General features: G+C 47.0%; 1 protein-coding gene across 2 annotated transcripts in view; it reads left to right on the forward strand.

Moving 5' to 3' along the window:
• ESRRB (estrogen related receptor beta) overlaps window positions 1-13,323 on the forward strand; it is a 175,715-nt gene that overhangs the window by 122,957 nt on the left and 39,435 nt on the right. For both annotated transcript variants that reach the window (XM_032802045.2, XM_075065579.1), the window contains exon 3: window positions 3,458-3,574. In XM_032802045.2, the coding sequence (XP_032657936.1) occupies window positions 3,458-3,574 (117 nt within the window). The remainder of the gene's footprint in view (window positions 1-3,457; window positions 3,575-13,323) is intronic.

Raw genomic sequence — 13,323 nt, forward strand, 5'->3', positions numbered from 1 at the left:
ACATCTGGTGTAATTCCACAGAAGTAAATGGAGTTTTACACTGGGGTGAACTGGCATGAGTCTGATTCTCCACTGGCTTGCATGCTTGCACCTGTACAAAGTGGATATAAAATGCTGTCCTGGCTTAATACTTTGCACTGGGGTAAATGACGACGCAAGATGTGCGGCAGGGAAGAAAAGGGCACAGAAGCATGGATAGAATTAAAAGAGAAGCCAGGAAATGAAGGATCTGCCATGCAAGAGATTATGGCCTTCCCATCCTGAAGGGTCGGTCCGAGAGATGAGCACCCTCCTTTCGCTCTGCGGTGGCTGTCGTACTGACTGTGGGGAGCCACTGGCTCTTGCATACCGACTGTACATTTACAGACTAGTACAGACTGTCTGACAGTGTCAGAGCTTTCTCGGAATATCTTCATGGAATGGTCCCAGTTTCTTATATGACAATTGGCTCCTCAAATTGGGGGTGATGTGAAGCAGTGGAACCTTTGCCTTAATCTATCTGTGATGACCTTGAGCTGCAATGTGATGAGCCCTGGCCATCCACTGATGCAAAGTTTTGATGTAAGGACGCACAGACATCATAGCAGCATAGTGCAGTGTTGCTGCCTCATGAGGTGACTGCTGAAATCCCATAACACTATGGTGCTGTGGGCCTCTTAGCAGGAGGTGTGGCCTCATTTGGGAGGGCTGGGGTTTTGCTTGTGAAAGAGAGACTTGGAAACAGGAAGACAGGAAACTCCCTGAAAGAATGGGGATTAGTCCTGCTTTGAGCAGGGGGTGGGGCTAGATAACCTCCTAAGGTCCCTTCCAACCCTGATATTCTATGATTCTATGAATCTGCCATGTTCTTCTCCTTTGTGGTGTTACTGATCCATCTCCTCACATGTGGGACGCAGTGGCTGTGCAGCCCTGAGGACAGGGACTCTGCACTCTCCGGTCTGTGACTTACTGAATGTACAGGAAAAGAAGTGGGAGTTCATTTATTACCTGGGACCAAGCCTGAATCTCAATTTCCAGCTTTCAGAGATTTGATACTTAGCTGGCTATTGAAATTCAGGTGCTGTACAATGCTGAGGTATAGACTGAATGGAAGTGGCTTGTGCAGCTCTCTCTGCTTCTGAGCAGCGTCTGTGTCTCGGATCCAACTGTGTGATGGCAGTGCTGTGAGCACGTAGATGGGTCTTGGCTGAGAATTTAACTCTGGAGATGCTGGAGATCACTGTCAGGGTGCAGGGCTTATAAGACAAGAATCTGAAGGTGAAAGCTCTACATACTGCATGCAGACATCAAGTCTTTGTGCCTTTGGGGCTTAAAATGCTCCTGGCCCCATGTCACCAATGTGAGGCTAAAATTCTCCCACATAATATTGTGAGATAAACAGCTGGTGAATCCTTCAGTTTGAATTTCCCTTCTCTGCCCATTTTTAGCCCTCTTCAACGGAGATATTCAGTGGGCTTTACATGGGGTTGATTTAACTAAACTTCACCCCTCACCCTGCCCCATGCAATAGGTGGGTAGTGGAGCATCCCCGTTATACAGAAGTGAAGGGATTTGTCGAAGATCATACAAGTCCACTGCAAAACCAGAAACAGAACCCAGGAGTCTTAACTCCCACACTTCTGCTCCAACCCCACTAAATCAAACTCTCCCTCTCTGATGTGGTTATAGAATCCAGGAGTCCTGACTCCCTCTCCCCTCTGCTCTAACACTAAATGAGTACTTCTTCCCAGGGCTACCAATAGAACCCAGGAGTCCTAAATCTCAATTTCCACTCTAGCCCACCAGAATGAACTTCCCCTACAAAACTGAGTATAGAACCCTGGGAGTCCTGATGCAAAGCTGCCTGCCTTTCTTAAATACATTATTGCTGTTGATGTATCACTATCAAGCTTAGATTTCTAACCCCCTCTTTCAGCCCTTATACTGAACAATCCTGTCCAGTAGTATCTTCTGAAAAATGTTTGGCAGGAGGTGAGACAGCCCGTTTGTTACTGTCCTTAACAGTAGGGTTAAAAAAATTGTTCCGCGATGCTGTGACTTGGCATTACGACACTGACATCCTCATGTCAGGTCATTGTACCCAAATCTGAGGTTGTGTTCTTGCTTCATGATAGTGTGCCATGTGGCCAGAAATAAATTTGGGATGTTTTCTTTGCCCTTGAGCCTTGCAAGTGGTGAACCAGACCCTGGCAGCTGGAGGGGGAGGTGACCTAAAAGAAGACAGTGAGAGGTGCACCTGAAAACATGGGGGCTCTGTGTGCTGAGCTCAGGGGCTAGAGGTAGGAACTGATGGGGTCAATATCCCTTAAATGGAGTAGGAAGCCTCCATCCGTCTTTGGAGCAGAGTCCTCAGGAGAGGTTCCTGTTTATAACACAACCAGGTTTTGTTTTCATTAAGAAACCAGACACTCTGGCCAGGTTTGCTGAGAGCCATGTACCTTTTGCCAAGCCCAGCGGCCAAGTTTCAGGAGATCTGCATTCAGTTTATAGTTTCCATGGGAAACCACTGGAAATGTTTCTCCTTGTGATTTTAACCAAAACCAGGAAAAAAGATCAGTATTTTTGGATGAATTTGACTTTTGTGTTTGGGGTTCATTTGAACTCTAAATAAATTCAAAGACAAGATCAGAGGGCATCAGTGGCACATCAAGTGAAATCAGAAAGGTTTGCATTATCCTTCCCTTAACCAAACCCGGGGTATTCCACAGGAATGACCTACTTCAGACCGAGCACTTCCCTGCCCCTGCTATCCCATTGTAATGTGCCAGATCATAAGCCCTTAGAGTCAGAGTGTGTGAGACAGTGGGGAAAAAAAAAAGTCCCTTCTCCAGCTCCCTGCTCCCCAGAAACAAAAGGTGGGAAAGATCAGTAAGAGTCCCAAAGCCCCAAGGGAAACACAATCATCACAATTGAGCAGGGGGTTGGACTAGATGAGCTCCTGAGGTCCCTTCCAACCCTGATATTCTATGATTACAGAAAAGGCTGAGACTAGGGCAGCAAATGGAACACTCCCCATGGGTTGGGCTCCTGGGGACACGGTTATAATAGTAAGGGATATGTGCCAATCATAATGCCAGGTGCGTTGATTAGACTCGTAAGCTGTGCATTTCAGAGACGCTACATGGCTGCAGGCCCAGCACCCCCCAGCTGGGCTTCTACTCTTAATTCCACCTGCAAGTATGGCTTTTTATTTAATGTTTTCATTTTGCTTTTCTAACAAAGGAGCCCAGCCTGTGTGGTTACCCCAAACATTTTCACAGATGGGAGTTGTCATCAACCAGTCACAGTCCCCTAGTGTGTGAATGAATGAATGGCCAGCACGCATGTGGGTGGTGCAGAGGGCATAATGGGTATTACCCAATGCAGGCAGGAGGTACTGTACTCTGGCCATGATAGTGAATCCTGCTGTTAGAGGGAACAAGGCCTCTTGAGTGACCGTCTCTGTGTTTGATTGCAGGGAATATTGAATATAGCTGCCCAGCCACCAATGAGTGTGAGATCACGAAACGGAGGCGCAAGTCCTGTCAGGCCTGTCGCTTCATGAAATGCCTCAAAGTGGGGATGCTGAAAGAAGGTAAGAGAGCGGGTACCAGGGACTCGGGACCTCTCACTGCCTCTGAGCTGGGCCAGGCCTCGTAGCAGCTTCCAGACTGACTGCACAGGGGCCTCCCTGGCTTTCCCAAGGTGCAGCCATTACAAAGAACTCAGGAAGGACAACGATCTGTTTCTGCTAAGTGGGAAGATGTGGTTCTTTGAGGGCTTGTTTCAGGGCATGTCTACACTTACCTCAGGAGCGATCGATCCAGTGGGGGTCGATATATCGTGTCTAGTGAAGACACAATAAATGGACCACCGAGCGCTCTCCTGTTCACTCTGGTACTCCACCAGAGTGAGAGGCGCAGGCGGAGTTGACAAGGGAGCGCCACAGTGAAGACACCATGGTAAGTAGATCTAAGTACATCAACTTCAGCTATGTTATTCATGTAGCTGAAGTTGCGTAACTTAGACGCGCACACACACCCCCACACAAAATTTAGACCAGGCCTCGGTCTCTAAAGGGGCAGGGTCCTTATGTTATATTTTGTCTGGAGCTGCAAATCTGACAATCCGTGAGAACCTGACCCATGATAGCGTACGTTCCCCTTCTAAAGGAACCCCAGATGGGGGCATATCCCTCCCTTCCCCGGTGACTCAGCTGACTAACTGTACTAGTATCTGTACAACTGGAGGGAAGAGAGAATTATTGCTGTTAATAATGAACAGGTTGGGTTGATTGTGGGAGGGTGCAGTTGGCATGAAGACTTGTCACAGAGTGCAGGTAGGCTCTGACAGCTATTCCATCCTGAGGGGATGCTTTAAGAAAGTGGTGGGGAAGAAACCTTTGTCCCTTAACAGGTGGGTCCCTCTGCCCCACATGCTCAGCCTGTCTCTCCTCTCTCAGCCTATTGATCTGCGCAGTGTTCTCTGAGCAGCACTCGGCTCCTTTCTTGTGGTGCTCTTTCCCCTCATCCTTGTCTGTTCAAGGTGAGCCACTGGGAATTCAGTGGCAATTAAACACATTCTTATGGATTGACTTTAAAGCTTCATTTCCCCAAGTTCCCTCTGGGAGAGGAGGGGAGGAGATGCACTGCTTATAACTCTCTGCATTGCTGTACCTGGGAAAGCACAGCGGCTTCAGCCTAACCCCAGTGAACAGCAGCTGGCAGTTGTCTGTGCAGGTCCAGCACTCTTGAGCCAAGGATGCCAGCACTTCACACTGCTCACTTTCAGCCATGCCATCTTATGAGCCAGTGATGAATTGTAAGCTCTTGCCAGGAGGGTGTGTTGCTTTCCTGTGGGGTGCTGCTGCTCATCTCTTGGGAGGCAGGCTGATGGCAGCCAGTGCTGTTAGGAATGTAGATTAGATTTTAAACCCTTGCCTGTTCTTTGATGGATGTGTAATGTCTGGGGCTAGATGTTTTCCTACCATAGCTCTCCAGTGACTGACTTTGTGAGGGTGTGACCAGTGTACTGTCTGACCCTCCATGGCCTTGCCTTAGAAGAGGATGGAGTCTGAAGGATACATCAGTTTGTTTCTAAGAGGGATGCACCTACTTTTGGGGTAGGGGTTGACCCCCTTGATACCTGGTCCTCTGCACTTAGTATTGCAGAGAATGAAGTATCCTCTTGTGCTATTTCATGTTATTGACACTTACTTGCTGTCATGTCTTATAATACCAAACAACTTTAGTGGCAGAGTTCCTTACAGTTGTTCTTATAGGGACTGGCACTGCATCATTAAAATCAATGGGAGTTTTGCCACAGATGTCAGTGGATCTATGACTGGACCTGTAATATTTTAGATACGTAATATAAAGGTAGCTCAACAGTAATATAATATATGTGCATATAATAATCTATACCAGGGAGGAGGAGACTGAGTGATCAGAAAACAGATCTGGTATCCAGGATTCCTGGTTTCTGCTCCTGGTTTTGACACAGACTTGCTGGGAGAGTTAAGGCATGCTTTTCCACTCAGTTCTTCAGTTTCCCCATCTGTAAAATAAGGATCATACTGACCTGGTTTGCAGGGGGATTCTGTGGATGGATTAGTTAACTTATGTAAAGTCCTGTGAAAATACAATGTATTATTATATAGAATTCAATCAATACACATTTTTAAAAGCAAAATCCAAAAAGGGAGAAAAATGGTTTTATGGTATGTGGTCTCCACAGAGTCAGGAGTTTCTGGAAAGAGGAAATCCATAATTGTTTGACTTTCTGCTCAAAAATGCAGAATTGACAGAGGATTTAGATTATAAAAGGTTCATTGGTCTTTCCCATCTCTGATTTCCGTAATTCTATTAGATCATCCACTCCATCTCCCAGCCAGTGCAGGAGGACTGTTTCCTTCTGTACATTTTCGAGTGCTTTGTCTGGTCTAGTTTTTCAGGTCCCAAGTGGCAGGGTTTCCCTGGAGAGATTGCTCTGATTTCTTGAAGAGCTCACTGTGAAGAAGTGTATCTAGATACCCAAGCTAAGTTTCCTTCATTTTAATGATTTCATCTAATTATTCCTAGTTCTCCCCACTCCCTTATATCACACTAAGTAACTCCCCTCTCTCTTCTTGGTGTTTACCCCTTTCAAAAGACTGTTAACACATTTCTCCCCCTCAGCTGCCAGGAAATGCAGTAGGTACTAGAGACAGCCGATAGTCAGGACCCTGGTTCTATTCTCTGATGGCCTTGTGCCAGTTATTTGGTTCAGTGTAAAGACACTGGGTTGGGAGTCTGCATTGGTTAATACTTACTTCAGGTGCTTTGAGATCTTTGAGCAGCAGGTACTATAGAGGGGGAAAGTATTATTTTTAATTAATTGTATTACATATTTATACCTTCCTGCCTGCTCAGCACTTGGGTTAAACCAGAGGGGATGTCTGGGGACAATATGTAGAAGTGACATGAAGAAAGCTGGTAATAACTCTGAGCCTGCTCCTGTTGGGATCCATGGCATGATTTCCATGGGAGCAGGCTCAGACTGCAGTTGGCATGTGTGGGCATGCGCAGGAATACACATGCTCCCCCCTGCGTCAGGTGAGGATGGAATGATCCAGTTGGATGCATTGATATGACTGTGCCCCTTTAAGACCCAGCAAGACTATCCCTGGGATGAACACAGCAGTGCAGGTTTGTTATGGCAGAAGGTGAATGAGAAACAGGCAGGAAGGGAGTTGAGTGAGAGATCAATAGGTTTCTCAGCTATCCCCAGGCCACTTCCTTTAAGAGAGCCCTGATCAATGGGTTGCAACCAGGGAGTTGCACAGACACCGGAGCGTTGACATCTCAAGTTCTCCCAGTGTGATGCGGCAGATCATGGGAGACTTGCTAGGGAGAATACAACCTGGGCAGAACATGGTGCAGAAAGCTCTCTATCCAGAGCACATCTGGCTCCTGTACCTAAAGCATTTGCTTTTTACAGCTTTCTTGCCTGTGAACCTCACTCTTTCCATCTAGAGCTTACCTCAGTTAGGACTATTTGGCCCCCATCTTGGCAGTCTCAGTAGAGAAGCCAAGACTGTGTGGACCTAAAATTCTACCTAACTGTCAGAGCTGGTGCCTCTAGAGAAAGGCATGTAACCTGGGAAATCTGTGCTACTTGTGCTGTACTGTTCGGTGTCCCTACCTGAATGACATCAGGGGACAGTGGTTGAGAACCATTCACCATCTCCATCCTGCACCCCTGTGCACGGCCAGGCACAATCCTGGTCCATGTGTTCCTACTGTGCAAAGACTGGGGAATCTAGAGCAAACTGGTACAGATTCCTGTGTACCCCACACACAGGACAGTGGAACTGGGCCTGTAAAGGGAGAGCATTTGCCGCTCTTGCAAAAGAGGGGGGATGTTCAGGACTGTGCACCCCCACTAGCATTGTCTGTCTCAAGACACTCAATCGCTGGAACGTAGCTCCTCCTTATCCCACTCCAACACAGGCAGTGGTTACAGCACAATCTTGCCCTAAGTGCTTATACTTTGATACCTTCGGATCATGGATTTGTGGATCTCTGGAGTGCTGCAGATGTGACTCTTCTAATCCCTGTCTGTGCCGTATCAGCTATGAGGAGAATAAGCCTTTGCTACTCATCCCTCAGTCAGCTGTTGTGTTTTTCTTTTCTAATAGTTTTTCAGTCATGCTCACAGTTTGTTTGTCTAAAAGTGGAGGAGAGGGATGTAATTTCAGACAATGTTCATGTAAATGGGTTCAGAGAAAGGGGGATTGGTTCCAGATGAAAGCTGATTGGAGAAGGTCTCCGAGACCAACTTCTCCATCTTTCTGATACTGCACTGAGGTCATAATCCTGTGTTTGTTACCTCATAGGGTATTGCTATGGAAACGACTGTGGTGTCAGTTTCTCTGAAGGAGCCAACAGGAGAAGAGGGTGCCAATCTTTTGTTTAAACATAAATAGCGTGAGCAGCTATGAGACCTGGGAAGGGGGATGCTGTATGGCCAGTGAGAAGCAGCTGGATGTTAAGTTCCCCCTGGGAAAATCCTTTGTTGAGGGGAAAGGGAGTGGGAGGAGGCCTGTTTGATGGGATCACTGGAAGCCTCACCACAGACAAGTGAGCAAAGCAAAGAAGGAGAGGAGCTAGATGTTGCCAGAAGTATTGAAGGCACGACAAAGACCCCCTCCAGCCCCACACTAGGTGAGCTCACAGGCAGCTTTTTGAGCAGAGTGGCCCTAGGAGTTCTCTGACACAAGCCTTTCCTTCCTCCTTGTGTGGGCATTCAGCCCTTTGTGAATCCTTGCCTTGTTCGTGAAGCCGCGTAAACGGCAGGTGGCTGCCACTGCTCATAGTTCTGTGTTGGTGCCTCTTATTCCCATTGCAGCTTGGCACACTCCTGGCAGGCTACCAAGGCTCAGCCCAGTCAGTCACTTGTCACTTTGAAAGAGAAACTCTCTAATCTTCCAAAGGCCCCATCCTTTCAGTCCCTGCTCCCTCGATGCTGCTTTTAGCTCCACTGCATTTCTCCAGCAGCATTTCACACATCTAATAGGAGCCAGAGCAACTCTGAAGGGAAAAATGCTCTGAAGTCAGGAGTGCAGATCCCCTCACAAAGCACATGGGTGGGGTGGGGGAAAGAGGAGGGGTCACCAAAGATGCACAGCCCTCTAATAATCCTGCCATGCTTTGCTGGCTGGCCGGCCATGGAGGGCACATCCTGCATTCTTGCTGTTTTCTTTCTCAAGTGAAGCAGTAAGAATGTGTTTTATGTTGCTAAGACTTAGCCATCTCCTGCTCCCTGAAAGCAGTGTGCTGAGACTCATCCCTTTTGAGTCCCCACTTGCTGTAAGGACTGGGCTCACGTCTTCGAAATAAGCTAGTGGCATCCATCCAGTTCCTCGTGGACTGGTAAAAACTGCCATTACGGTTGGTACTAGCTGCCTCCTACACTGGCATTCTCAGCAAAGAAGCCAGATATTGATTGGGCTATGGAGCCAGGAGCCCCTCTCACTCTAGAGATGGTCCCAGAAGACCACGGGTGGGGATTAGCACTAACACTGCTCATGCTGTACCCATTATTCTGTGGATAAACAGAGGCACTGTGCTCTCCACAGATGTTAATTACACACATTTCTCCAGCCTCAAATTTGCTAAAAACACTGCTTGTAAAGGACTGAGAGTAAGTTACTCAGGAGGGGCAGTTTCTGAAGATGCTAGTTCAGGAAAAATGATTCCATGAAATCTGTTCAGACTAAACCTGGTACTCTGGGAAATTGCAGTTTGGTACAAAGATGAGGTTTGTCAGATGCCCCTTTTGATCTGGTGACTCCATGGCCACTGCAGGATCCTGTATGCTGTCTCACTTGGCAGGTGTAGTATGAGGGAAACTTCCCCCTCAAGCAAAGGAGTGTTCAGTTATTGCATAAAGCAGACAATAACTTCAGTCTCCCAGATTTACAGCATTTTACCCATAAGAACTAGAGTAATAAAGGCAGGAATGGGAACTTCCATCCTAGGGTAAGAGCTGTTGCCTTGTAAAGATTCTCCATACTTAGGATGTCTGGGAAGGGAAGTGTTCTTCTTGCAATGCTATTGGTGCAGGAAAGTATCAGGATTCTGAGGACTCCCCCAATGACTGTGCAACTTGTGTTTCTTTGTGAGATGGGATGTGGTGAGACCAACAAATGCAAAGAAGATTCTTTTCATAGAGGAAAGAAGAGGCTGGGCCTTCATGAGGAGAAGAGAGACTCTCATCAACAATAAGAGACTTCCACAAGACACTTTGACTTGGCAGAAATGGGATATGATTTATTTTCCTCTCTACAGATTCCATTTTCCCAAGAACTGGAACTACCATGGTACAGAAATCCCAGGTTTTGAGATTCCAGAATGAGCCTTTCCTTTGCTATCTTTTGCTACTTGTCACATTCACGCATTTCCAAAGGACATGACAGAAAATATGTTAAAATTCCACAGTGCATCCAAATTCTTTCTATTGCAAATCTCACAAGCTCTTGGACTCCTATCTGCCTAATCTAATCTCTTTCTGGTGCACTCATCACCAGAGTACCTGAGTACCACCATTGTGGGGCCAGTTAATGAAATAAAATATGAATGGGAAGTAAACAATGACCACAGAATTGACCCAACTATTCTTTCTATTAACTGTGTACCTTCTCAACACGTTTCCAACTGCCATGGGAATGGTCTCAGTCCAAGCACCTTCCAACCTCATACCAACTCAATCTTTTTGCTCTCCAAGCCTCTGCATGTCAGTGTATTTGCAGAGTGGTCACTGTTCACTTCTAGTGATGAGAAGACCTGAGATTCACAGATAGGGAAATCGAACTCATCTCTCACCCCAAAGAACCGTCCCTTGCAACCTGACCACCTTTCTGTGAACCCAGTCTGTGAGCTGTGAAGTCCTGTAGACAATGGCACTTTACTCAGATTTAGCCTCCATTTTGGTGTTCCCACCCCAACCAGCTGCATGGAATGGCAGGTGCCCCCCAGTGTTTGTAACAGAAATGAACTCACTTCTCACCTGTGGCCAACCCACATCTCTCATGATGTGAATAGAATATGGTGGTCCTGTAACTAAACAGGAGATGGCAGGCATCAGTGATCGCAATCCACTTCCATTTAATAACCCTGGGTTCATCCTGCACAAAGCCCCAGAAAGCTGGATAAACAGTAGAGCTCACTTTCAGCAGAGTAACTGAATCTGAGGTGTCTCTTTCTGTTTAAGTTTCAGAATCTCTCAGTAGAGCAAAGTGTTTCCAGAAACCTCCCTCCTCCACCTCCTGCTCCCATCCTTGTTTTCAGACCATGTGTTTCCTAAATGATATTTTATTTCAGTGAAAGCTCAGCTGGAATCCATGCAATATGCTTGGGCTGTCTCGATGCTTCCTGGGAAGGATGAGGACTCCTCAGGGAATTCTGGGTAATTGGGTTAGTGGCCAGCTCATGTCAGGAAATTAAAAGGCAGCCCTGATCAGGTTGCTGCTGCATGGGATTTAATGGTTTTGTATTTATAGAGTATTCTGCCTCTAGCCCGTGCCAGAAATATCACTTTTCTAAGCATCCAAATGAAGAAAAAGAATGAAAAACAATTTTTCTTTCTCTAAAATACCCCTGTGCTTAAAAACAGACAGACAAACTCCATGCCCTTCAGAGCAGGAGCTCTGGGCAGTAACACTTTGATGTCTGTGTCACCCACACCCTGACTACATACCATTGTAGGAATATAGAATTTATATACTGGAGCCTCACCATTGGTCCATCTGGTCTGGTATGTCAGCTTCCTGCCATAACAGATCAGACTATTGGTCTAACTAGTTCAATCTCCTGCCTCTGGGCATACCGGAACAGACTGTTAGGTTACCTGGTCCAGTTTCCCCTACTCTGTGTGGATTATTGAGCTGTCTAGTTTGGTATCTAGTTTGCTGCCATAGTGGATTGGACCATTGCACCAGAAAACCTAGTGTCATGCTTCCATTAGTGACATATAGCTCGTTTCAGAAAAAGAGCTTCATGTCTGCACCAGGCACTCTGCAAATGGCATTTATTTTAGGCACCTTTGGAGAGCTTAATAGATCTGACTCCCATTTCCCCTCCTCCTCAATTTGCTCTTCCCACATCAGGATTCTATTCAGTACTTTCAGAAAACGGACATTGGGAAAGGAGACATCTGACATGCTGGTGAAGGTCCCAGCTCTGCAGAGAGGTCCAGACCCATATGGCTACATGTTGTTAGCCAACTAAAACCCTTTTATGAAAGCAAGACTGCGCTCCAAGCAGGGGTGGAATTATGCTAGATACCTGCTCTTCTGAGCCAGTTAAAGACAGTTGGATGAAATTTTCAAAAGTGCCTACTAGGTCCCATTTGCAAAAGTGACAGACACTCGGCAGCCTAACGCCCAGATCCTTAAAGGTACTTCAGTGCCTAAGTCCACGATTAGTTGCCACTGACATTTTCAAAGCTGCTGCCAAAGCTGTAGGCATCTGAGTCCCCAGGCACCTACGTTTCCACCAGTCGACATTTGCCTAAATGCTGAATCCATCTCAGTGGCTAATGAGCTGCTTGGAGCCTTAGCTCAAGCGAAAGCCACAGTGGCCCCATACCTAGATTCTCAAACTCAGGAGAATGCCTATCTTGCCAGCAGAGTCAGATCCCATCGGCATGTACAGAGCATGCCTAACACCTGTCACCTGCCAGCCACCACATCAGGAGGGCCGGGGCAGCTGGGGGTACAGGCAAATGCAGGGCAAGCACGAGAAAGGTATTGGGTGTGAGCAGGAGAGAGAGAAAGCAAGAGATATTTTCAGCTGGTAGGGTATGGGGTACCTAAGCTGCTGACTTGGCGTAGGTACTTACCTTCAGGAGGGGGGCTTGCAGCTGGGGATCCCAAGAGGCAGGAGGCCTATCAGCAAGGCACACCAGCTCAGCCACTTAGGGGTCTAAACTTCTCTCTTTTCCCCACCTGCTCTCCTTGGCATTTTACTCTTGGCTAGCTTAGGCAGCCCCAACTCAGGTGGCTGACTTCTGAAAAGCCCTTCCTTAGACACCTAAATCTCCCCAGGAATTGTATGGGGAGCCTGGGCACCTAGCTCAGGGCTGAAAATTCCACCTCGAGGTTAGGCAGTGCAATGCTGAGTGGAGCAATCACTAAGTACTTTAAGAACCTGGGCCAAAGTCACTTTTGAAAATTTGACTTAGGCTCCTAAATCATTTGGACCCTGCTGAAAAAATTATTCTTGATCTTTAGTGTCCTTCCTCCCAATGTACCTGAGCTTTGTGCTATTACCTCCTTGCCTGAGGCGTGCATTGCTTTCCTCCATGGTGTTGCCCTGAGGCATGCGTTATCTAGCAGAACCCCACACTTTGATTAGCGTTTATAGCATAGTAGCGCACAGAGGTTCCAGCCATGATCAGGGCTCTGTTGTGCTAGGTGCTGTGAAAAACCTAGAAAGACTCCCTGACCCGATATGCTTACAATCGAAGAATGCAGAGGCCATACAAAGGGTGGAGGGGCGAGGGTTACAATCAAATACAGATTGTATAAGCCTGGATATATTTACACACACACACACACATATATATATAATATGTGTGTGTGTGTGTGTGTGTATAAAAAAAAAAAAAAATCCCCTCTCACCCCTATGGGTGGTATGTGTCTTCCTCAACCTCGGGTCCTCTACCAGAGGCCTGGGAGTTTGAGGGTTCTGCACAGTATCTTAGCTGTTCCTAGCACTGCACTCTTCTGGACAGAGAGCTCTGATGTTGTTCCTGGGATCTGTTGGAGCCACTCACCCAGCTTAGGAGTCACAGCCCCGAGTG

Source organism: Chelonoidis abingdonii, chromosome 4 (genome assembly GCF_003597395.2).
Source record: "Chelonoidis abingdonii isolate Lonesome George chromosome 4, CheloAbing_2.0, whole genome shotgun sequence".
Classification (NCBI taxonomy): domain Eukaryota; kingdom Metazoa; phylum Chordata; order Testudines; family Testudinidae; genus Chelonoidis; species Chelonoidis abingdonii.